The sequence below is a fragment of the Stenella coeruleoalba genome, assembly GCF_951394435.1.
Source record: "Stenella coeruleoalba genome assembly, chromosome: 10".
In the NCBI taxonomy this organism is placed as follows: Eukaryota; Metazoa; Chordata; class Mammalia; order Artiodactyla; family Delphinidae; genus Stenella; species Stenella coeruleoalba.
In genome coordinates, this window is record NC_137156.1 from 7,994,146 (window position 1) to 8,016,505 (window position 22,360).

Below are 22,360 nucleotides of genomic sequence, written 5' to 3' on the forward strand. Positions count from 1 at the left end.
TGTTGTTAAGCAAGCCTGCTTTGTTTCATGGTTTTCCGATTGCTTTCTTGAGTGATCATTAACTTACAATGGTCTCCCAAAGCTCCCTGAAGTTCCCTGTCTGTCTATAATCCCCTAGTGGGATTTTTAACTAGCTATTTGATTTTCCTACTGTATCCCTATCAAGACTAAACACACACAAACTAACAGTGTAAGACTAACTTTTTTTTAATAGGCATTTTATTTTATTTTATTTTTTTACATCTTTGTTGGAGTATAATTGCTTTACAATGGCATGTTGGTTTCTGCTTTATAACAAAGTGAATCAGTTATACCTATACATATGTTCCCATATCTCTTCCCTCTTGCGTCTCCCTCCCTCCCACCCTCCCTATCCCACCCCTCCAGGCGGTCACAAAGCACTGATCTCCCTGTGCTATACGGCTGCTTCCCACTAGCTATCTACCTTACCCTTGCTAGTGTATATATGTCCATGCCTCTCTCTCGCTTTGTCACAGCTTACCCTTCCCCCTCCCCATATCCTCAAGTCCGTTCTCTAGTAGGTCTGTGTCTTTATTCCTGTCTTACCCCTAGGTGCTTCATGACATTTTTTTTCTTAAATTCCATATATATGTGTTAGCATAACCTTTTAAAAATTGTGATGAAATAGGCATAATGTAAAATTTACCATCTTAACCGTTTTCAAGTGTACCGTTCAGTGGCGTTAAGTAGCTTCACGTTGTCGGACAGCCATCACCACCAGCCGTCTCCTGAGCTTTTTCACCTTCATCTTTCTGAAACTTGGTCCCCATTAAACAACTCCCCTTTAACAAAATCAAAGGATGTAAGATTAACGTAAAAAAATCAAGTTTCTTTCTATATGGTAGCAAATAGAAAGACTTGTCTGTATTTGATAAGGGGTAAATATCTGAAGTATAATATATAAGGAACTCCTACAATTCAGTAGCAAAAAAAAAAAAAACAAAAAAAACACCTGATTAAAAAAAATGGGGAAAGGACTTGAATAGACATTTCTCCAAAGAAGATATACAAATGGCCAGTAAGTATATGAAAAGATGCTCAACATCACTAATCATCAAGAAGAGCTTGCCTTTTTAGCGCCCAGCTGATTCTAAGGCAGAGCCAGGCGGGAAACAGCTCTGTAGCATCGTCACACTCACTGCTTACTTGCTGACGTCACCCTGCCAGCCGCTTCTTTGGATGCCTGACAGAGAAGGGCTCAATAAAGTTTTGTTTTGTGTTAAATAGCCAGTTGTTGGCAGGCAGAAGGTGTATGGAGATGGATTGCAGGGTAGAAAGTTTGTCTCAGAATGGGGTACTTCCCATGAGTTGGGCTCACAATCAAAGGACGTGTAAAGGGAAAGAAAAAGTGCTGTGAAGCTGGGAAAGGAGAAGATGTTGGTGAAACAGTTCCATTAATTCAATGTATTTTGCTTTTAGGGAAGAGTCTGCTTTGGAGGGTGACAGAAAGCAAGAAACAAGGATGTTGGTAATGGAATCACTTTCACTGTTTTGGGGCAGTCCTTCCCATGTTTTAGTTATTTGCATACCATCTTCAAACTTTACCATTACTCTACTCTTTGTTTCTCAGTTAAATTTATCTTAAGCTTGTTTTATTTTTCTTTCCTCACTTCTATTTTTATTTTTTAATAGATCTTTATTGGAGTATAATTGCTTCATAATACTGTGTTAGTTTCTGTTGTACACCAAAGTGAATCAGCCACATGCATAAAGCATTTCACTTTGAAATGGAAGGTCAGCATTAGTTGTAACAAATAGTTGGTAAGCCCCCAAATAAATATGACGGAGAATAACAAAGTTATATTGAATTGTACTTTTCCTTGTATTAGGCCTTGAGCCAAAAGTCTGTTCTTGCTTTGTTAAACAAAAAAAAAAGATTATGAAGTAGAAGAGAAATATTAAAGACCTACTAGCAGCTGAGATTTACTCTGAATAGAATCAGAAGTGTTAATGAATTGAAAAGAAATTTTTTGCTCTGAGTCAGTGACGTGGTTTTGTTCCTGTGTGTGCCCGTTTCCATCTCTCCATTGTTGTTCTTGCTTTGGGAAGCAGAGTTTAAGTCTATTGTCAGTACGTTAAAAAAAAATATATATATAGACAGTAAATGAAATTTTTTTTTTCTAAAATAAGAGATCATGGGCTTCAAACAAACAGATTAAAGCTCCTTCTGACTTTCTTTTAGCGGTGGTTCTCAGTCCTATGGGTTAGTGTTTTGAAGTTAGTGTTGGCCCAGTAGTCAGGTGCATCAGCTTTTGGAAAGTCATCTACCATCTCTACAGCTACAAGTATTTGATTAGAGAGGATTGGGTCTCTTTTACTATAGCCGCTTGGTGGAGAACTAATGAAATAATCATCCTCTTTTTCTCCCTTCTCCTTACTTCTGTGCCCTTTCATTATGGAAGAAAGCCCAGTCTTCTAGAAGAAGGAGTTACTTCTCTTTTGTCTAACTTCATAGTCATATGTTTAATTGCACATAAATGGTACTAACGTCCTTTTAATAGTTCTCATTTATCACTGTGTTTGTAAAAGTCTAATTATAGGAAACACCTCTTCTCGGAGAGTAATGAAGACTCAAGTACTAGTGCCAGTGAACTGTCTTGGACCAGTAACCAAAAAAGGAAATCCCTAAAGTCATATACTAATAGAAAAAAGATAAGAACCAGAAGTAACATAAAAAGTAAGTTTGGGGCTTCCCTGGTGGCGCAGTGGTTGGGAGTCCGCCTGCCGATGCGGGGAACACGGGTTCGTGCCCCTGCCCAGGAGGGAGGATCCCACATGCCGCGTAGCGGCTGGGCCCGTGAGCCATGGCCGCTGAGCCTGCGCGTCCAGAGCCTGTGGTCCGCAACAGAAGAGGCCACGGCAGTGGGAGGCCCGCGTACCACAAAAAAAAAAAAAAAAAAAAGTAAGTTTGGTGTGTGTTTTCTTTCCAGTCACTTTTCAAATAAATTATCAGATATTAATTTTTCAATACGTGATGGGAGCAGTGGGTGCCAAAGAGATGTGATCATGTGGTCCTCCTTCCCTTGTGGACGGGAAAGGGAAAATGTACATATGTAAAACGGTGTGAAAGAATATGGAATCGACCAATACTTGTTAAATTTGAGCTGTGGATAAATGGAGTAAGGAGTTCAGATAAGAGGAATCTGGCGTAAGCTGAAATCATCAGGAAAAGCTTCAAGGAAGAGCTGGGTGGGACCTCAGCTAATCCTTGGGAGAAGAATAGGATTTGAAGAGGTGTGGAGAAGGGGAAGCATTCTAATTAGGTAAAACTAGAAAGATGTGAGAACAGCATTCAGAACGGGATCTGGAGCAGAGAATTCATGCTGGGTAGTGAGGAACAAAGGTGGGTAATTAGATCATAAGAGCTAGACATTTCAGCAAGCTGTGGGAAATGGGAATTGCTTCTAGTGTGTATTTGGGTATTTCTTATAAGCAAACTTACCCACCGTACTCTTATTCCCTTCCATTCTAGCCTTGCCAATTTTCCCCCTCAGTAGTGGCAGTGACCTTGAGAAAGATGAAGTAAGTAAATTTTGTCTGGGCTGCCATGTGCCCTCATGGTGTAAGCTTGAAACAAGCTGATCTCTTTCAACCACCTTTATTTCTCAAAAAACTCCTTTCTGAAATATGAGAAGAATAAACCAGTGGTTTACTAGTATGTGAACCACTTTCAATAGAAACTTCAAGGACTTCTAAACATTTTATATGAATCTTGGGTAAAAATTTAGGATCTTTTTTCATCGGTTGCAAATTTGTTGCAAGATGTTTATTATGAACTAAGCTTGAAATCTGGGCTCTTCTGATTTCCTGCAAATGTATGCTTTTTTGAATTTATATTTTAAAATAAACTTCTTGGTTTAATTCTTCCGTTAGTTCTCAGTTTGTTGACATGTTACTCTCAACGATTTTAATGATTTAAACATTTAAGTCTTTATTTTGCAAGCAGTTGAAATGCCTTCAGCCGTTTCAAATATTGAATAAGCCCTGAAAGTTTCTTAATTCCTCTCACTTATCCTTGTTTTATATCAAAGTAGTTAAGAACATGGACACGAGTGTCCTCTGGGCCAATTCAGAGCTTAATTTATCATGCTTTTAGCTGAATTACCTCTCTAAGCAGTTGGCTTTTGTCCTTTGTCAAATGAAATTAGATAGATAGTATATATATAGTATAGTGTGTGTATATATATACTGTGTATATGATATTTTATATAAAATATGTAACATATAATCATGTATATGATATGTATTATATATAATTGCACATATACTTTATATGTACAAACTATATATACTTATATTTTAAAATACATATATGTACATATTACATGCATATAATACATATCTAATATATGTAATACATATATAATACATATCTGTGCATATATTATATATATGTATCTACACACACACACACACACACATACACACACACACACACACACACACACACACACAAACTGCAGAATATAGTGCGAAGTCTTTAAGAGTTTTTGAAGGGCAGCTGCTGGGATTCTCAGGGCATGAGCAGCGCCCTGCTTGCGTGTACAGAAATAGAATGTTGTTAGTGCCCTAACAGTAGCTCGTCATCTGCCCTCCCTGCCCGACCTGCCTTCTGCCATCAGCCTGGGGGCGCGGGGTGCTGCCTTCTGTGAGGCTAAGGGACACTCATGTTCTGAGGTGACCGAGAGAGTTTATAGCTCAAACCTGTGAGCCAGAGCAACTACCTAAATATTTGTTGAATAGTTCAACCTGAGACAAGGAGTTATCAGTTAGAAATAGGCCAAAAGAACAGTTTTTAGCAATATATAGCTTTTTAGAAAAATAGGTACCAAAGAAGAAACAGGAAAGCTTTGAGAATCCATCAATTTAAGGCGTGCAGCTGACAAGAAGTCTGTGCTGATTTTCAGTGAGGGCATTGCTGACTTTATACAGACATTGGTATCTAGAACTCACTTCTCTGTGCTGGAGTTTAAGAGAATAACTTAGAAGCAGGGCTTGGCAAGCGTTTTCTGTGAAGGGCCAGATACTAAATATTTCCGTCTTTTCGGGCATATGGTTTCTGCGGCAGCCATTCAACTCTGCCATTGTAGCGTGAAGGCAGCCATGGACGATACTCAGATGAGGGGATGTGTTGTGTTCCAGTAAAACTTATATTTACAAGAACTTTATTTACAGTGAGCTGTAGTTTGCTGACTCCTGAATTAGAGCAGTGGTTCTCAGACTTTAGTGTTCAGAATGACCAGGATGGCTTGCGGAAATGCAGATTGCTGGGTCCTGTCCCCAGAGTTTTTGATTGAGCACATTGTTACTGGGGCTTGAGAATTTGCTCTTCTGTCAAATTCTCAGGTGTTGCCGAGCCTGTGGTTTGGGAGCACACTTTGAGAACTTTGACTTGCAGTCATCAGTTGATGCCTGACCTAATGTGCTTCCAACCCTGCGATCTTATGGTCTTACTGGTTTTTTCAAATGGAGCATATCCAATACTTAATCATTTAAAAAGGATGTTGGAAATGTCTTGGAATGTTTCGATAACATTCACAACCACTCAAAACAAGTTAACACTTTATAAAAAATACTCTATTTCAGGCTAAAATTCTAACACCATTACGGAAAGATACCTCTAGGCAAAATAATGTCACACCTCCAAAAATTTCTGGAACGGAATTTCAGAGTAGTTCTGCCTTTTTAACTCCTGAAGATTCTGCCCAGAAGATAGGTATGTGATTTTCTGTCAATCTACGTAGAAAAAATTATATTTTGGGAAAGGTAGTTTGAAAAAGAAAAATGTATTTTAATATCCGTTGAAGAAAGTGTGAAAGTATGATTGATCTTCTCTTTTATGCCCTCATTAACAAAAGACAGAGGACATTGTTTTAATTCTGTTTTAACATTTGAGATCAGCTTGTGCATAAGAATTGCTGGTATTCTTCCACTTTAAAAATAACAAGAAGCTCAAATGATGATTTATTGCAGGGGTTGGTAAACTTTTTCTGTAGAGGACCAGAGTAATTGCTTTTTGCTTTTTGGCCCCTAGAGTTTCTGTTGCATCTATTCAGCTCTGCATTTGTACCTCCAAATGAGCCACAGATAAGACGTAAACCAATGGGCATGGCTGTGTTTCCATAAAACTTTATTTATAAAACCAGGTGGCAGACTGGATTTGGCCTGAGGGGCCAGAGTGTGCCAACCCTTGACCTGTAAGGTTTATCTCAGCCCCCGCTGTATTTTATGAAAACAATTCACATCTTTTTTAAGTTGGTAAGAGCAGGGATTTTGTTTTCTTCACCTATCATTTTAGAGCATTGCACGTTGGCAGGCACATGGTGGCATTAGCAAGCACGTGACTGCCAGCCTCTTAATTTGGCTGCCACTGGAAGAAAAGAAGTGGGGAAAGGAAAATAGGAGAGAGGGAAATATAGCAGGAGAGAGGGAAATATAACAGAGAGGAAGAGGAGTAAGGGAGTGCATCTAAGAGAGGAAAGAGAAGGACCACGTTGAGGTGGCAGAGTCCTTGCTGTGTGTTTGGGGCCAGATGGGCAGGTACTAAAGGTGCTGACCTAGTAGGTAACTGGCTATTCATTTTATCTACAGACCTGTAACCCCTAATACCCATGCATGCCCTGCAAGATATAAAGTGGTTTTTGGTTTGGGTTTTTTTTTTTTTTTTTTTTTTAGAACTGTGTCCTTTTGCGGGAGGTAGGGCAGTGGATGTTGAAATTTAATTTATAGACTGATAGTGAAATGTTATTGCCTCTCAGTGTGTTTATTCCCTTAAAACTATTCATTCTCTCTAATGCTCAGAACTTCAAAGTCCCCCCCCACCGAGCGATCTCTCTTCCTTGGAACACTCAGATGTTGAAGAAAATGTATCTGAGGTATTGTACTATTTAATTGTTGGTTATTCATCTGGTTTTCCAGAATTAATATTATATTTGCTTAATGTACTAGCTTATTCCTTCTTAAGGGATAATGTAGCACCATGTGTTTCTTATTTCGACATGAATACATGTATTTGTGGCCTTTTTTTTTTTTTTTTTTAAGACTGTGACCCAAGAGTCATTGGTGAAAAGTACTGGCTTCAAACATAAACTGCAAAACTTGGAAGACAGAGGTGAGAGGATTCTAAACTTCTTTCTGCAGAATAAAGCAAAATTAATCTGATTTTGGCAGACTGGGCTGTTATTCAAATTGAGGCAGATACAATCACTATACAGAGTGACAGTTGCCAGGCCTTGGAGAGGGCAGTGCCATCTGCTTAACCAGCTCCAAATGTGCCTGAAGGTCAAGGGGAGGAGCAGAGGTTTTCACTCAGGAACAAGAACGTCTGTGTCGAGAAGCATATAGCCTGGGACACAAGTCCCATCAACCGGCATGCCTCCTCTCCCACCCCACAGAAGGCAGTCCCCTACTACTATAGTGTTGTCGCTTTCTCCCTTTAGATCTGTTAGCGTTTGCTTAAAATGTTTAGGTGCTGTGACATTGGGTGCCTATATTTACAGTTGTTACGTTCTCTTGATGGGGTGACCCCTTTATCATTATGTAATGAACTTCTTTGTCTCTTGTTAAATTTTTTGACTTTAAAGTCTGTTTTGAATGATACAAGCATAGCTATTCCTGCTTTCTTTTGATTTCCACTTGCATGGAATATCTTTTTCCATTCTTTCACTATGAGCCTGTGTGCGTCCTTAAAGCTGAGTTGAGTCTCCAGTAGGCAGCATATAGTTGGGTCATAGTTTATCCATATAGCCACTGTGTGCCATTTGATTGGAGAATTTAATCCATTTACGTTTCTTTTCTTTTTTTTAAATGAATTTTTATTGGAGTGTGGTTGCTTTATAATGTTGCGTTAGCTTCCACTCTCCATTTACATTTAAAGTAATCATTGATTTGTAAGGACTTACTAGTGCCTTTGTATTAATTGTTTTCTGGCTGTTTTGTTGTTTCTTTTAATTTCTTCCTCTCTTGCTGTTTTCTTTTGTGGTTGATGATTTTCTATAGTGGTATGCCTTGATTCCCTTTGCTTTATTTTTTATGTATCTACTATAGATTTCTGCTTTGTGTTTACCATGAGGCTCACATAAAACATTTTCGAGATACAGTTTAAGCTGATAACTTCTATTGCATACAAAACTCTACCGTTTTTCTCTCCCCACCCACATTTTATGTCTTAGATGTTATAATTTATCTCTTTTTATATTGTATATCTATTAGAAATTATAGCTATAATTATTTTAAATATTTTCACCCTTTGACCTTTATTCTAGAGTTCATTAACACACCACTGTATTACAATATTACAGTATTCCAAATTTGAATATATACTTTACCAGTGTGTTTTATATTTTTTAATATATTTTCATGTTACTAATTAGTGTTTTTTCATTTCTTTTGATAAACTGCTTTCCACACTATTTGTAAGGCAGATCTAGTGGTGATGACTCCCTAAGCTTTTATTTTTCTGGGAAAGTTTTAATCTTTCCTTCATTTATGAAGGACAACTTTTCTAGGTAAAGTATTGTTGGTTGGCAGTTTTTTCTTTCAGCACTTTACATGTATACATTATCCCACTCTTTTTTTGCCTGTGAGGTTTCTGCAGAGAAATCTGCTAATAGCGTTATGGGTGTCCCCTTGTATGTGAGAAAATTTTTTTCTTTTGCTCCTTTTAAAATTCTCTCTGTGTGTTTGATTTTACACAGTTTCGTTATAATGTGTCTTGCCAAAGATCTTTGTGGGTGAATCTTTTGGGGGTTTGAGAGCTTCATGAACTTGGATGTCCAAATTTCTCCCCAGATTTTGGAAGTTTTCAGCCATTATTATTATTAAAAAAATAACTAATTGATTAATTTTTGGCTGCGATGGGTCTTCACTGCTGCGCGTGGGCTTTCTCTAGCTGTGGCGAGCGGGGGCTACTCTTCGTTGCTGTGCGCGGGCTTCTCATTGCGGTGGCTTCTCTTGTTGTGGAGCATGGGCTCTAGGCACAAGAGCTCACTCAGTAGCTGTGGCTCGTGGGCTCTAGAGTGCAGCCTCAGTAGTTGTGGCTCACGGGCTGTACAGCGCAGGCTCAGTAGTTGTGGCTCACGGGCTTAGTTGCTCCACGGCATGTGGGATCTTCCCGGACCAGGGCTCAAACCCACGTCCCCCTGCATTGGCAGGCAGTTTCTTAACCACTGCGCCACGAGGGAAGTCCCTATTTTTTTTAATTTTTAAATTTTATATTGGGGTATAGCCGATTAACAGTGTTGTGATAATTTCAGGTGCACAGCAAAGCCACTCAGCCATACGTATACATGCATCCATTCTCCCCCATCGGCCATTATTTTTTAAAATAGCTTTCTGCCCCCTTTCCCTCTTTTATCCTTCTGGGACTCCAATAACGTGTAGATTGTTTCCTTTTTTTAAAATTGGGATATCATTGACATGTAGCATATTAATTTCAGGTAGCATATTAATTTCAGGTGTATAACAATGATTTGATATTTGTACATATTGTAAAATGATTACAACAATAAGTCGAGTTAACATCTATCCCCACAGGTAGTTACATTTTTTTTTTTCTTGAGATGATAGCTTTTAAGGTCTACTGTCTCAGAAACTGTCAAATACACAATAAAGTATTAACTACAGTCGCCATCCTGTCTGTACATTACAGCCCTAGGACTTATTTTGTAATTGGAAGTTTGTACCTTTTCACCCCCTTCACCCATGTGCACCCCTTCACCCACCTCTGGCAACCACCAATCTGTTCTCTGTACCTATGAGTTTGGTTTTGTTTTTTGTTTTCCTTTTCGATTCCACATATAAGTGAGGTCATACAGTATTTGTCTTTCTGTCTGAGTTATTTCACTTAGCATTTTGCCCTCAAGGTCCATCCGTGTTGACACAAATGGCAAGATTTTATTCTTTTTTACGACTGAATATTATCCTGTTGTATATATATACCACATTTTCTTTATCCATCATTGGACACATATTGCTTCCATGTCTTGGCTACTATAAATAATACTGCAGTGAACATGGTGGGTACATATATATTTTCAAGTTAGTGTTTTCATTTTCTTCTGTTAAATACAAAGAAGTGGAATTGCTAGATTATATGGTAGTTTCATTTTTAATTTTTGGAAGAACCTCCATACTGTTTTCCAGAGTAGCTGCACCAATTTACATTCCAACTAACAGTGCACAAGGGTTCTCTTTTCTCCACATTTTCACCAACACTTGTTATCTCTTGTCTTTTTGATAATAGGAATTCTAATAGGTGTGAGTTTATCTCGTTGTGGTTTTGGTTTGCTCCAATCATCGGTGCACCTGTTGGCTGTCTGTATGTCTTTGGAGAAATGTCTGTTCAGATTCTCTGCTCTCATTTTAATCGATTATTTGGTTTTTTGGCTATTGAATTATATGAGCTCTTTATATATTTTGGATAGTAACCCCTTGTCAGATGTACGATTTGAAAATATTTTCTTCCCTTTTGTAGTTTGATTTTTCATTTTGTTGATGGTTTTCTTTTCTATACAGAAGCTTTTTAGTTTGATGTAGTCCCACTTGTTTATTTTCATTTTTGTTGCCTTTGCTTTTGGTGTCAAATCCAAAAAATGACATCAAGATGGATGTCAAGGAGCTTACAGCCTGTATTTTCTTCTAGGAATTTATGATTTCAAGTCTTACATATAAGTCTTTAATCGATTTTGAGTTAACTTTTGTGTATGGTGTGAGATCGTGGTCCAGTTTCATTCTTTTACACGTGCCTGTCATGTTTTCCTAACACCATCTATTGAAGAGACTTTTTTTTTTTTCCATTGTATACTCTTGGCTTCTTTGTTGTCAATTAATTTGATTGTATATGCCTGGGTTTATTTCTTGGCTGTCTATTCTATTCCATTGATTTCCCGGTCTCTTTTTTATGCCAGTACCCTACTGTTTTATTACATCTTTGTAATGTAGTTTGACATCAGGAAACATGATGCCTCCAGCTTTGTTCTTCTCTCAATTGCTTTGGCTATTTGAGGTCTTTTGTTGTTCCATAGAAATTTTAGGATTGTTTGTTGTGTTTCTGTGAATTGTTTCTATTAATGGTATAGTTTGTTTGTATTAGTGCTATCACGTAGTTCATATAGGCTTTCTTACTCTCTTTTATTCTTTTTCCTTTGTTCTCCTCTGACTGGATAATTTGGATAAATGATCTGCCTTTGACACAGATTCTTCTTCTTCTGGATCAGGTCTGCTGCTCATATTCTCTATTATTGCATTTTTCATTTCACTTTTGTATTCTTTCGCTCCAGAGTTTCTGTTTGGTTCTTTTTCTATTATTTCTATTTCTCTATTACACTTTTCATGTTTTTTTTTTTTTTTTTTCCGGTATGTGGGCCTCTCACTGTTGTGGCCTCTCCTGTTGCGGAGCACAGGCTCCGGACACGCAGGCTCAGTGGCCATGGCTCACGGGCCCAGCCGCTCCGTGGCATGTGGGATCTTCCCGGACCGGGGCACGAACCCGTGTCCCCTGCATCGGCAGGCGGACTCTCAACCACCGTGCCACCAGGGAAGCCCCTAAACTTTTCATCTTGTTTGCTTATTGTTTACCTGATTTTATTGAATTGTCTGTGTGTGTTCTTGTAGCCAACTGAGCTTCCTGAAAGCAACTATTTTGCAGTCTTTACTAGGCAAATTGCAGAGCTCCATTTTCTGTGGCGATCCATGACTATATAATTATTGTGGTTTGGGCGAGGTGTCACGTTTCCTTGAGTTCTCACGTTCCTGAAGTTTCGCGTTGCTGTCTTCATATTTGAAGAAGCAGTCACCTCCTTTAGTCTTTGCTGACTGCCTTCAGGAGAGAAATACCTTTTGTCTACTAGGGATTCTGAAGCTTTCTCAGACCTTTCCTATGGCTCTGCCTGCTCCACACTTTGCTTTCTCCGGGGTACCTCTGCAGATCTCGCTTTCTCTGGGATCTGCATGGCCAGGCCAGGTGCTCCCAGCCTCCTGCTGCCTTCCCTAGGGCAGTGGTGGACGCTCGAGCATGTGTGCTTAATCCCCATCCTGCTGAATAGGGCTGGCTGTCTACAAACACGCACAGTCATTGCCCCTGGGGTGTGTGTGCAAAGTGAGCCAAGCACAGGCTGGGGCTGTGTATGGGTGAGGCACATGGATTGGTTGCGCTGTATGGTCCAGTTGCGGGGGCATCCGTAGCTGAGGCCTCCCCAGCAGCTCATGAGTAGGCTTCCTAATGGAGTCCCTGAAACAGTAGGATCTGCATCCGTTTGATGCTCCCTGAGAACCCCGGATTCTGTTCTCCCAGCCACTCCCCACCCCCGAGCCATGTAGTGTCCCTCAGTATTCTGGATGGGGCAAGCAAGAAACGGTCTTCTTTGGCAGGGTCCCTCACAGCTGGGGAAAACGAGCGCTCCCTCAAACCCTCTCACCTTCCCCAGTGGAGAACTCATGAGCTAAGAGGGTCTCTCTTGGCCCTGAGCTGTGCTGCCTTTGAGCAAGTGGTGATGTGGCTCAAGCGAAAGTGTCCTTGTTACCCTCTTCCGTGCAGCCAATCTTGCATTTTTTCCTTCCTCAGACAATGTGTTAGATCTTCCCCACTGGACTCTCAGACTTCCACGAAGGCCACTCTGTCAGTAGGTGATTTTCAAAATTGGTGTCCTTTGGGGGAAAACAGTAGAAAACTCCTATTCTGCTATTTTGCTCACAGACTGTTGTTTTAATGTTTACCCTGGAACTTTGGATATGCCGTGCTCCCAGAACTGCAAGCAGACGGGATGATTACTCATGAGTTTGCATTTTGCCCTCATGCGCCTTCTTGGAGAGGCCTCCAGAGTTGGGAAGGAGTCAGGAGGATGGCTTCTTTGTTCCAGTGGTGCTGATTGCCTAGTTTGGTGCCTGGCACATAGAGGCATTCGGTGAATATTTGCCAAGGAACCAGAATAAGAAACTTAGAAAACGCTGTCATTTAGTGACGAACCTCTGCATAATTCCATATTGAATAATCATTTATACATAGTCACAACTAAGTATTATGAATTGATTTCCTGATTTTTAAAATGCATTAATCCAGGCAGAAGTTATTTCAGTACTCCCCGTCAGACTGAGGAATTCAGCGATAAAGATTGTCTTTAATTTTTCATATTCTCGGCATAGTACGCATTGGTAGAAAAAACAAAGGAATTGGCGCTAGGAAAGTGCCTCCACAGGAAGGATATTTTGGTAAAGAAGACTATTCTCGCTCCAGTGAAGGTTGTTGGCCTTTTATCATTTTAAGCCACAGGGTGTCACCTCAGAGTAAGATTTTTTTAAATGCCGTAATTTAGGAGAGCTTGGGTATTAATCCTAGGGTTGATTCTGTGTAGCGCTAAAAACCGTTTTATCAGAAGTATGAGTAAATAAATGTAATATAGACACCACATTATTCTCTACAGCCTGTGCCCAAAATAAGTTCAGAAGCTCCTCAGATGGCAAAAGTCTTCAATTCTCATGGCAATGAAGACAGCTGTGTTCAAAAGCAAGCGCGCACTCCTTCTACCAGCCACCCACAAACGAGTTAGCATTCATTTGAGATCACTCTAGTTTCAGCCACGGTGTGTTTGCTGCTTGTGTTCATTTTTGAAGTGCTGTGTGTACATAGTTTTAACCCCTTTATGAGAATGTCAAAAAGTCCTGGTTATAAGAGGCATGCCGTTACCATGGAAACAAAGCTGAGCCAACTGCATCACTTAGGACCTGCATCCTTTAACGAGTGCACTGATTTCCCTAGGGGAGCCTGTTCTCTCTGGAGAGCCATTCCTTTGTTTCAGGTAAAGTACTTAACAAGATTGCCTCTTCAGAAAGGGTTTTCTATGCCAAATTATTTCCATGTCCCTGAAGTGGTCCATAGGGATGATCCCTGTTTAGTAGGTTCACAAATTCCAAGCAGCTCATTCAGGGGGCAACCAGCTTATTTACACAGTGTTCCTGGATTCGTCTCTCCATTGAAGGTAAACATTGTCTGTTCCAGCAGATGCCCTGCTTTTCCACGGGTGGTGCATTAGCATGATACATCGAAATTCAAGGCCATGCTTTGAGCTCTTGCTACAAATATGTTGTCAGAAGAGGAAAAAAAAAAAAACTGGAAGGGACAGAACAGGCAGCAAGGAAAGAAATGTAAAGAAACGTAGTAGTTGTTCAACGGTGCTTCGTTGGGGCTGGCTGGAATCCTTTCTAAGTGGTTTCTTTGGGCCCTGACTGGGATATGGACACCATGTGAGATTCAAGCATGAGCTCCATTTATTTTGAGGCTGGAAGAGGACAGTGCTGTGTCTGGATTCTTTCTTTGATTTTTAAAAATCATTTAGCCTTGACACAGTGCAACTCCCTAGAAAATATCCACCCATACTTTCAAACAAACACACCTAATCTAAGAGCAGTGAGAAGAGATAGTGGCACCTCTCAAAGCTGAGAGCTTTTCTTATGCTTTTCATTTTATTTTATTTTATTTTTTATTAGAGGGGCTGATTGTGGGCTCTTTCTTTTCCAAGTGAGAATGTGACCTCTACCGAAGTTTTCAGTTTATGAAAACTCTATTATAGCAAAGCAACTAAGGTGTCCCATGAAAGTCATCATTCATATATGATCATTTTATCTATATATCTGGTATTATTAATTTACTTCTTTCTGCATTTGCTCATCCTTTTCTCTCAATTAGATATTTATTATCTCTCTTGTTTTACCTCTCATTTTGCTATTTCCTTTTTGTTTCTTTAATAGAAAATAAGTTGACATTTAAACCTAAGTTACTCATTTTTCTTAAAAATGTATCTTCTGTTTTACCACAGGGCATGAACTATTTTAACATTGACTATTCTCTGTTTTGCATAATTTTAATAGCAAATTTCTTTTTCTTTTCCTTCTGTCACTTTGATGTTTATGACTGGTATTTCCTACTATGGTGCTATTTCTAAAAATTAGTATTTTACAGTTCCTCCCAAAAGTAGTTTTAGCAGATCTTAAAATACTAAATTTTATTAATTTCAGTTTGTTATTTATGTAGCAGGTATTTGGGTCTCTAAGGTTTTTGATATTCCTGTATCTCTACCCTCACTGCTAGTATAAGATAATTAGAATACATTCTTGTTTTACTAAGATCCTTTTTTAGGATATAAGATATATCTTATTTTGTAGAATCTTGGATTTCTGCAGCATTTACTCACTTATTCATTCTTTCATTCAGTGAATGTCTACTGATGTCTGCTATGCACCAGCCACTTTCCTACGTGTTAGATATTCTAGTGAACAAAACAGACAGCATACGGGCCCTCACTGGACCTTACCTTCTAGTGGGGGAGACATAATACCCAAGAAAAGTGAAATGTGTAGTATATTATATTGTGATAGAGGCTAAGTAAAAATTAAGCAGGGAAGGGGATTTAAGAGCTAGAGGGTTGGGTTGAAATTTTAGTTTGGATGGCCAGGGGAAACCTTAGTGTAGTTATGGGGAGGTGGGGGGAGGATGCAAGTCAGAAGAGCGGCAGGTGCAAAGGCCCTGAGGTGAGAGTGGCCCAGGGTCTGAGGAGCTGGAAGGAGACCAGGGTAGAGCAGTGGAATGCAGAAGGGGAAACTTGCCTCTTTGCTTTCCTACCATCTGCCCACCATTTTGCCCAGCTCCCTGCACATAGTAACACTCAAATATTCATTGAGCAAATTCATGAAATTAAATTCCAGAACTTTCAGGGGGGAAATCTGTAGTGACTAGCTAGATGTGGGAGGAGAGAGGGAAGAGCAGATGTCTTCCCAGTTAAGTGTGTGTGGCGGGGCTGAGTGTATGGTGGGGAAGAAAGAGCAGCTGGGGTGGGGAGGAATGGAAAAGAGTGTGTTTTTTTTTTTTTTTTTTCTCGGTATGTGGGCCTCTCACTGTTGTGGCCTCTCCCGTTGCAGAGCACAGGCTCCGGACACACAGGCTCAGCGGCCATGGCTCACGGGCCCAGCCGCTCTGCGGCATGTGGGATCCTCCCGGACCGGGGCATGAACCCGTGTCCCCTGCATCGGCAGGTGGACTCTCAACCACTGCGCCACCAGGGAAGCCCCAAGAGTGGGTTTTGAGCGGAGATGTTGGGTGGGCAGTTGGAAACACAGGTTTGCTGCTCGAGAGAGCTCGGGCAAGAGAGGGATTTGGGGGATGCCAGTTGAAGGGATGGGACTGACGAGCTCCTCCCGGGAGCTGGCCTTGGACAGTCTCGGTGTGGGGATGCAGAGAGGTATGGATGCTTTCTGTAGGCAGAGCCTCAGGCCTTGATGGTGGGAGAGAAGAGGATGGTAAAAAGCAGCAGTCGGGCCTGGTGCTAGTGCACTATTGACAGTGATAAGATGCCACTGATGAGACAGAGGGCCCGGATGGGGTGAGGACATGTTTGGTGTGAACTGAACATCAAAATAAAAGATATTGTACTTTTTATTTCCCTACCCCTATCTTTCCCCTCCCTGCCCCCCTCTCCCCACTGGTAACCAGTTTCTTCTCCATATCTGTGAGCTGTAAGAGGTACAAACTATGAGGTATAAAATAAGCTACAAGGATATATTGTACAACATGGGGAATATAGCCAATATTTTATAATAACTATAAATGGAGTATAACGTTTAAAAATTGTGAATCATTGTATTGTATACCTGTAGCTTATCTCACTTTGTACAGCAGCTATACTTCAATTTGTTTTAAAAAAAGAAAATGTTTAGTAAATGCTGAACTGAAAACAGAATCTGTATTTAAATCTCATCAGCGGAGGCTCTCAGTCACTTGAGCTAGCGAGGACCCAAGATGAGCTCCTTATGAGGCAGCTGTCAGTTCGGTGCCGAAGCTCCTGTGTCACCAGCAGGTGGCGCCCTCTGCGGGGGTGATCCGATGAGCTTCCAAGGGCCAGTCGGCCTGGAAACCTTGCCGCCTTGTTCTTTAGCCCAGAGCCCTGGAAGTGGGTTTGATGCCAACCATTACTGCTTTTTGTTTGACGCAGGCTGTATCCTGCTCAGGGGAGTGTTCCTGAACGTTACTGAGCTCGTCAAAGGGGGAGGCATGTTCCCGTGGGTCCTCTTTCAGGCACCCGTAGACTGAGTGCTTTGATACTTGCGTTGCTCTTAGTCAACATGCCACATGATAAGCAATTTGTAACAAGCAGGGAATGAGTTTCGCTTGCTGCTCATCAAGGCTAGATACTAACTGGCAGAAAGAGAGCGAGATAAATTTAGGACCCAAGAAACGTGTGTGTGGTTATCAGTGAACTGCGCTTGCCTTCAGACAGAGCAGATGATCATTTCGCTAAGGGGAAGCAGTCGCGATTGGAAGAAGGTGATGCTCCAGGATGCCTTTCCTCAGTGGCAGAAGAAACAGACTTGGCAGGTAACATTGTGCACCCAGCCAGCCGGTCAAGAAAGAATGTGGCAAATGTGTAAGCCTTGAATGTCCCAACGTGAATTACGAGGCAGTTACAGTTTTAAGATCGTAGTAGCTGCAGGACCCTGAAAACGAAGCACTTTGTCCTTTCAGAGACAAGTGCCTTGCTGCACAAATTGTAGATAAAAGCAAGCACTATCTCCTCCTGGAAATTTGATTTCTGCCTCTTAATTCTTAGTGGCGATATTCAGAGCCTAGGTCTCTGCTTTAGGTGATGATTATTAGCTAAATTTTTGAGTTAAAAATACGCACTCTGTACAAATGAAGGAGACTGATCTGAAAAGGCTGCATATGTGGTGGTGGCCTTCAGGATGAGTGACACTATGATACTTTGAAACAAAAGGCTCCGAGAAGGCAGATTTGGAAGCCCTAAGGTACTAGAGGGCTGTGGTTTAGAGCCAGGCAGCCCGGGTTCCAATCCTGGAGCTGTCATTGTGAGCTTGCACCGGTTACCTGATGTCTGTGTTAAAAGTGGGCATTAACAGTGCCTGTCTCACTTGGATTTTGTGAGAATTAAATGAGTTGATACATACAAATCCCTTAGAACAGTGCCAGACCCCTCATGAGCCCTCGTAAAACTCCTTGGCACCCAGAAGCTGTTATGCCAGCATTGCCCCTAGAAATGCCCTACCCGTCACATCCTCCTAAAATCCTCTTACCACACCTCAGCCTGCTTTTTAGCCGTACTCTCAGTTGCTCTGATTTAAAGTGCTGGGAAAGTTTGGATGAAATGAGCACTTGCCAGAGAGAGAGTTTTAGTGGGAGCAGCAGGAAGCATCCGCTGAGGACTCTTGCCTCAAGCTGGGCTGGTGGGTCATGGCCAGAGTCAGCCCCGCTGCACTCACAGCCGGGCAGCCAGTGGGGCGGCTGTGGATCGCATCTGTGCTTCCAGATGACTGTCCACACTCTGGGCAGCGGGGGGACCGAGCACACCTATTTTGAGACCTGTGTTAGTTTTATTTCATGTTCTATTCTTCTTGTTCAGAAGGCATTTCTACCTCATCCTTAAAAGTTATTCCAGAGAACTTGAAAGGTTCTGCAATGATCACCACCTTTGAAAACTTCACTAGAGAACTGAAAAGAAAATACGAGGTAACGGTCCACTAAAAATGAAAAGCTAGCTCGCTGTGTGTTTAAAGTAACAGGTTCATATTCATTAATACCATTGTTGTCCTTCCTGTGTGAAGGTGTCCCTGAGTCTCTGGGGAGGTAGGTTTGTCTTAGCTGTGGTCACTGACCTTAGTGCCTCTGTGAATTGTGGAAATAAGACAGCTATTCCATGTCCATTTGCTACCACGGGACCAGATGGACCGATATGGAAAGGTTTGGTTTTGTTGATTGCATTCTCAGAAAACTGGACAACCAGGAAGCAGTGATTTGGTCACAGTGATAGACAAGGAAGAGAAGGCGGGGGGGCCATGTGGGTGAGAGAGGTGTCTGGGAGAAAGAAGGAGGTGGCCGTGGGCAGGTGGTCAGCTGAGTGGTGGCCAGTTGAGACACCGCACATACAGGCTGTCACAAAAGCTTGCCTGCAAGGTGAACTTTGAAACCACTTCCATCCCCTCCATTTTGTCCTACTGTTTATAAATCCCTACTAAGTTATTTATTAGCACATTTGAGAAAAGTATCTTACCCTAACATGGATTCATTGAACTAACTTGGAAGATCTCCAATCTTATTCTCTGCGGTACCAGTGTAAGCTAATTTCTCATGGAAATTGGTTCATGATATTCAATATGTGTATCAGTAGCTTGAATATAAATTTTACTATTTTTAGCTTATTGTCCTTTATGGGTATCAAACCTGAGGTAATACACGAAGTGTGTGGCATGGTGTCTTATTACAGTTCTTCAGTGATAATATTTGCTGTGAATGTTATGTGCAGGCAACATCTTTTTAATGCAAAGCCCACACCCAATTTGGGTAGTTATGTTTAAGCCAAACGTGCTCATTTTGTTACTGTGTGGTTTAGCTTAGGTACAGAAGGAGCCCACTTTATTCAGAAACTGCAAAGCAAGCACCAGATTGCCTAACAAAACTTTTAAACCAGATACATCTGTGCAGGTAAGTGTTGGGTTCAAAACAAATTTATGGACTTGGGATCCCTCACAAACAACATTTCCAAGGGGAAAGAAGAGAAAGGAGACGTATATTTTTAAGACAAGAACCGTCTAGAGAAAAATAGGAAGTTATCTTTGCAATAAGAGTAAAAAGGTCTTGTGTCACGTCCAAGTGGTCCCAGTGAAATTCGTTGCTTTTGTTTTTTTCAGACTGAATAAACTGGAACAGTTTCACACTTTAGTTCTTCAAGAGCTGAGCAATCTTGAGAAGGATATTGGGGGTCTGCAACGCCTTGAGGAGGATGTTCTGGTAAATTCTTTTTGTTTGGAACATTCTCTTTGACTTAAGAGGGTCTGTTCCCGGGTAGGGTAACTGTCAACCGCTTCAACCAACCAAACTTTTGTTCAATTTTAGGAATTTTGGGGGAAACAGTCTGATGATCTGAAATCATTCTGTGAACTGCAGCTGCTGAGGTATTTATTTATTTATTTTTTTAACAAGCATTCTTTCTAGAAGTATCTTAGTTGATACTAACCAGCCACTTCCGTGGTTCTCTCTGGGCACAGGGCGTGCCCTGGGATGTCGCTCAGGAAGTATACATTTTGAAAAGCATAAACAGGACCATCCGAATTTCAGTGTTTTTTGATACAAAGTGTTTTCTTTTTAAGCAATATTTTAAAAAATTAAAATAGATTTTTAAGAAAAATATAGAGGTTTCTGTGTGAACAGTTGATTTTCATTTAAACTGAATTGTGTTCTTGAAAGAACATATTCTATACACCTTATATGTATGTAAATATTTTAAACATATATATGTATTTTCAAACAACACATGGGTTTATCTTGCTGCATGTTTTCACTGTGATTAGTCAGTTATAATCTGAGGCTGCTGTTTCTATCCGTTTGGACCACTGTTCCTCTTTCTAGAGTGTAGGGAGTCGGGGAATGGAGAGTGGAGCCCTTCACTCCACTGCCTGTGCCCTGGGAGAAATTCTAGTGTTTTCTTCCTGCTTGAATCAAAAGGGATCCCTATATAAAGTTATAATGGGTAAAGCTTTCTCTACCAGTTGAGCATCCGCTTTTATCACAGAAATGTAAGTCACGTGGTTTTAAAAAGGATATTATTTTTTTCCTTTTAAAATATTTATTTATATTTGATAAATTTATATTTATTTATTTATATTCATATATTTATTATATATGACCAGGGGTCGAACCCTCGCCCCCTGCATTGGAAGCTCAGAGTCTTAATCACTGGTCCGCCAGGGAAGTCCCCAAAAGGGTATAATTCTGATCACATCATGTATTTCAAACCAGAACAACAAAAACTGTCAAAATTTGAGTTATCCATTCTGCTATTTACTCCAGTTAACATAATGAATAATAATGGCAGCATAGTCTATAGATTTTCAAAGTTCTTTCATACACACATCGTCTTCCATGTACCATTATACATGATGAAAGTGGATATCCATTTAAAATCTCTTCACTGAATGCCCATGGTTGGTTATGAATGGTTCTCAAACTGGTTGGAATAAGATCTCCTAACACTTTTAAAATTTATTGAGGATCCCCAGAGAGCTTTTGCTTTGTGGGTTATATCTGTGAATATTTTCCACATTAAAAATTGAGACTGAGTTTTTTAATGTATTTATTTAAAAATAACAGTAATAAATCATTACATACTGATGTAAATAACAGAGTTTTATGAAAAATAATCAGACTTTTCAAAACAAGAAATTTGAGAAGAGTAGCATTGTTTTACGTTTTTGCAATCTCTTTAATGTCTGGCTTAATAGAAGACTTTATATATGCTCTGGATGCAGTCCGTTGTGACACCACACAACACGTGGCCCCTAGAAAACACCACTGAACATTTGTGAGAGGGGAAGAATGAAGAAAGCAAATAATGTCTTAGTACTAGTAACATTATTACCAAAATAGTTTTGACCTCACAGAACCTTTGGAAGCATAGTCTCCTTAGGGGTCCCAAAGGTTCACACTAGAACTTTGACATCTTTGAGAAACTGAAAGTTCTTGGATCATAGTAGTATAAGGGGGACAGTTACTTGAAATGAAGCTGGGAGCATGACCGACTCTCTGTGACCATGTTTGTTTGTTTGTTTATGGCTGTATTGGGTCTTCGTTGCGGAGCGCAGGCTTCGTATTGTGGTGACTTCTCTTGTTGCGGAGCACAGGCTCTAGGCACACGGGCTCAGCAGTTGTGGCTCACGGGCTCTAGGCACGCAGACTTCAGTAGTTGTGGCTCGTGGGCTCTAGAGCGCAGGCTCGGTAGTTGTGGCACATGGGCTTAGTTGCTCTGCAGCATGTGGGATCTTCGCGGACCAGGGCTCGAACCCGTGTCCCCTGCATTGGCAGGCGGAGTGGAGTCTTAACCACTGGGCCACCAGGGAAGCCCTCTGTGACCATGCTGAGGAGTTTGAACTTTATACCAAGGGTGAAGGAAAATATGGATGGGTTTGAGCAAAGGCATTGGGTGTGATGGTGATATAATCTGATTTATATTTTAAGAAAATCTTTCTAGTTGCTATGTTGGAAATTGATTGGAAGAGGGAAGAGTAAAGGAGGGAAGCTTGACTAGAGGCCTTTGGAGAGGGTGAGAAATGGAGAGATTCCAGATACGTTTGGGAGCTGGAATTAGTAAATTACTGACAGATGGAAGCAGTAGGTAAAGGAAGGAGAGTTAGGGATATGCCTCCTAGGTTGCTGTCTTCTAGCAACCGGATCGTGCTGCCACTTAGAGAAGGAAGACTGGGGAGGGTTGTGTGGTTGGAGCAGAACCTAGAGTTCATTTGTTAACATTTTAACTTTCAGTTGTCCACACACCTCCAAGTTTTGATG

General features: G+C 40.7%; 1 protein-coding gene across 1 annotated transcript in view; it reads left to right on the top strand.

Moving 5' to 3' along the window:
• LOC307193016 (synaptonemal complex protein 2-like) overlaps positions 1 to 22,360 on the top strand; it is a 57,848-nt gene that overhangs the window by 29,387 nt on the left and 6,101 nt on the right. The window contains exons 12-22 of the mRNA XM_079934417.1: positions 1,441 to 1,489; positions 2,551 to 2,698; positions 3,494 to 3,543; positions 5,608 to 5,737; positions 6,823 to 6,896; positions 7,063 to 7,132; positions 17,282 to 17,383; positions 18,423 to 18,529; positions 19,410 to 19,501; positions 19,708 to 19,807; positions 19,913 to 19,971. Of these exons, the coding sequence (XP_079790543.1) occupies positions 1,441 to 1,489; positions 2,551 to 2,698; positions 3,494 to 3,543; positions 5,608 to 5,737; positions 6,823 to 6,896; positions 7,063 to 7,132; positions 17,282 to 17,383; positions 18,423 to 18,529; positions 19,410 to 19,501; positions 19,708 to 19,807; positions 19,913 to 19,971 (981 nt within the window). The remainder of the gene's footprint in view (positions 1 to 1,440; positions 1,490 to 2,550; positions 2,699 to 3,493; positions 3,544 to 5,607; positions 5,738 to 6,822; positions 6,897 to 7,062; positions 7,133 to 17,281; positions 17,384 to 18,422; positions 18,530 to 19,409; positions 19,502 to 19,707; positions 19,808 to 19,912; positions 19,972 to 22,360) is intronic.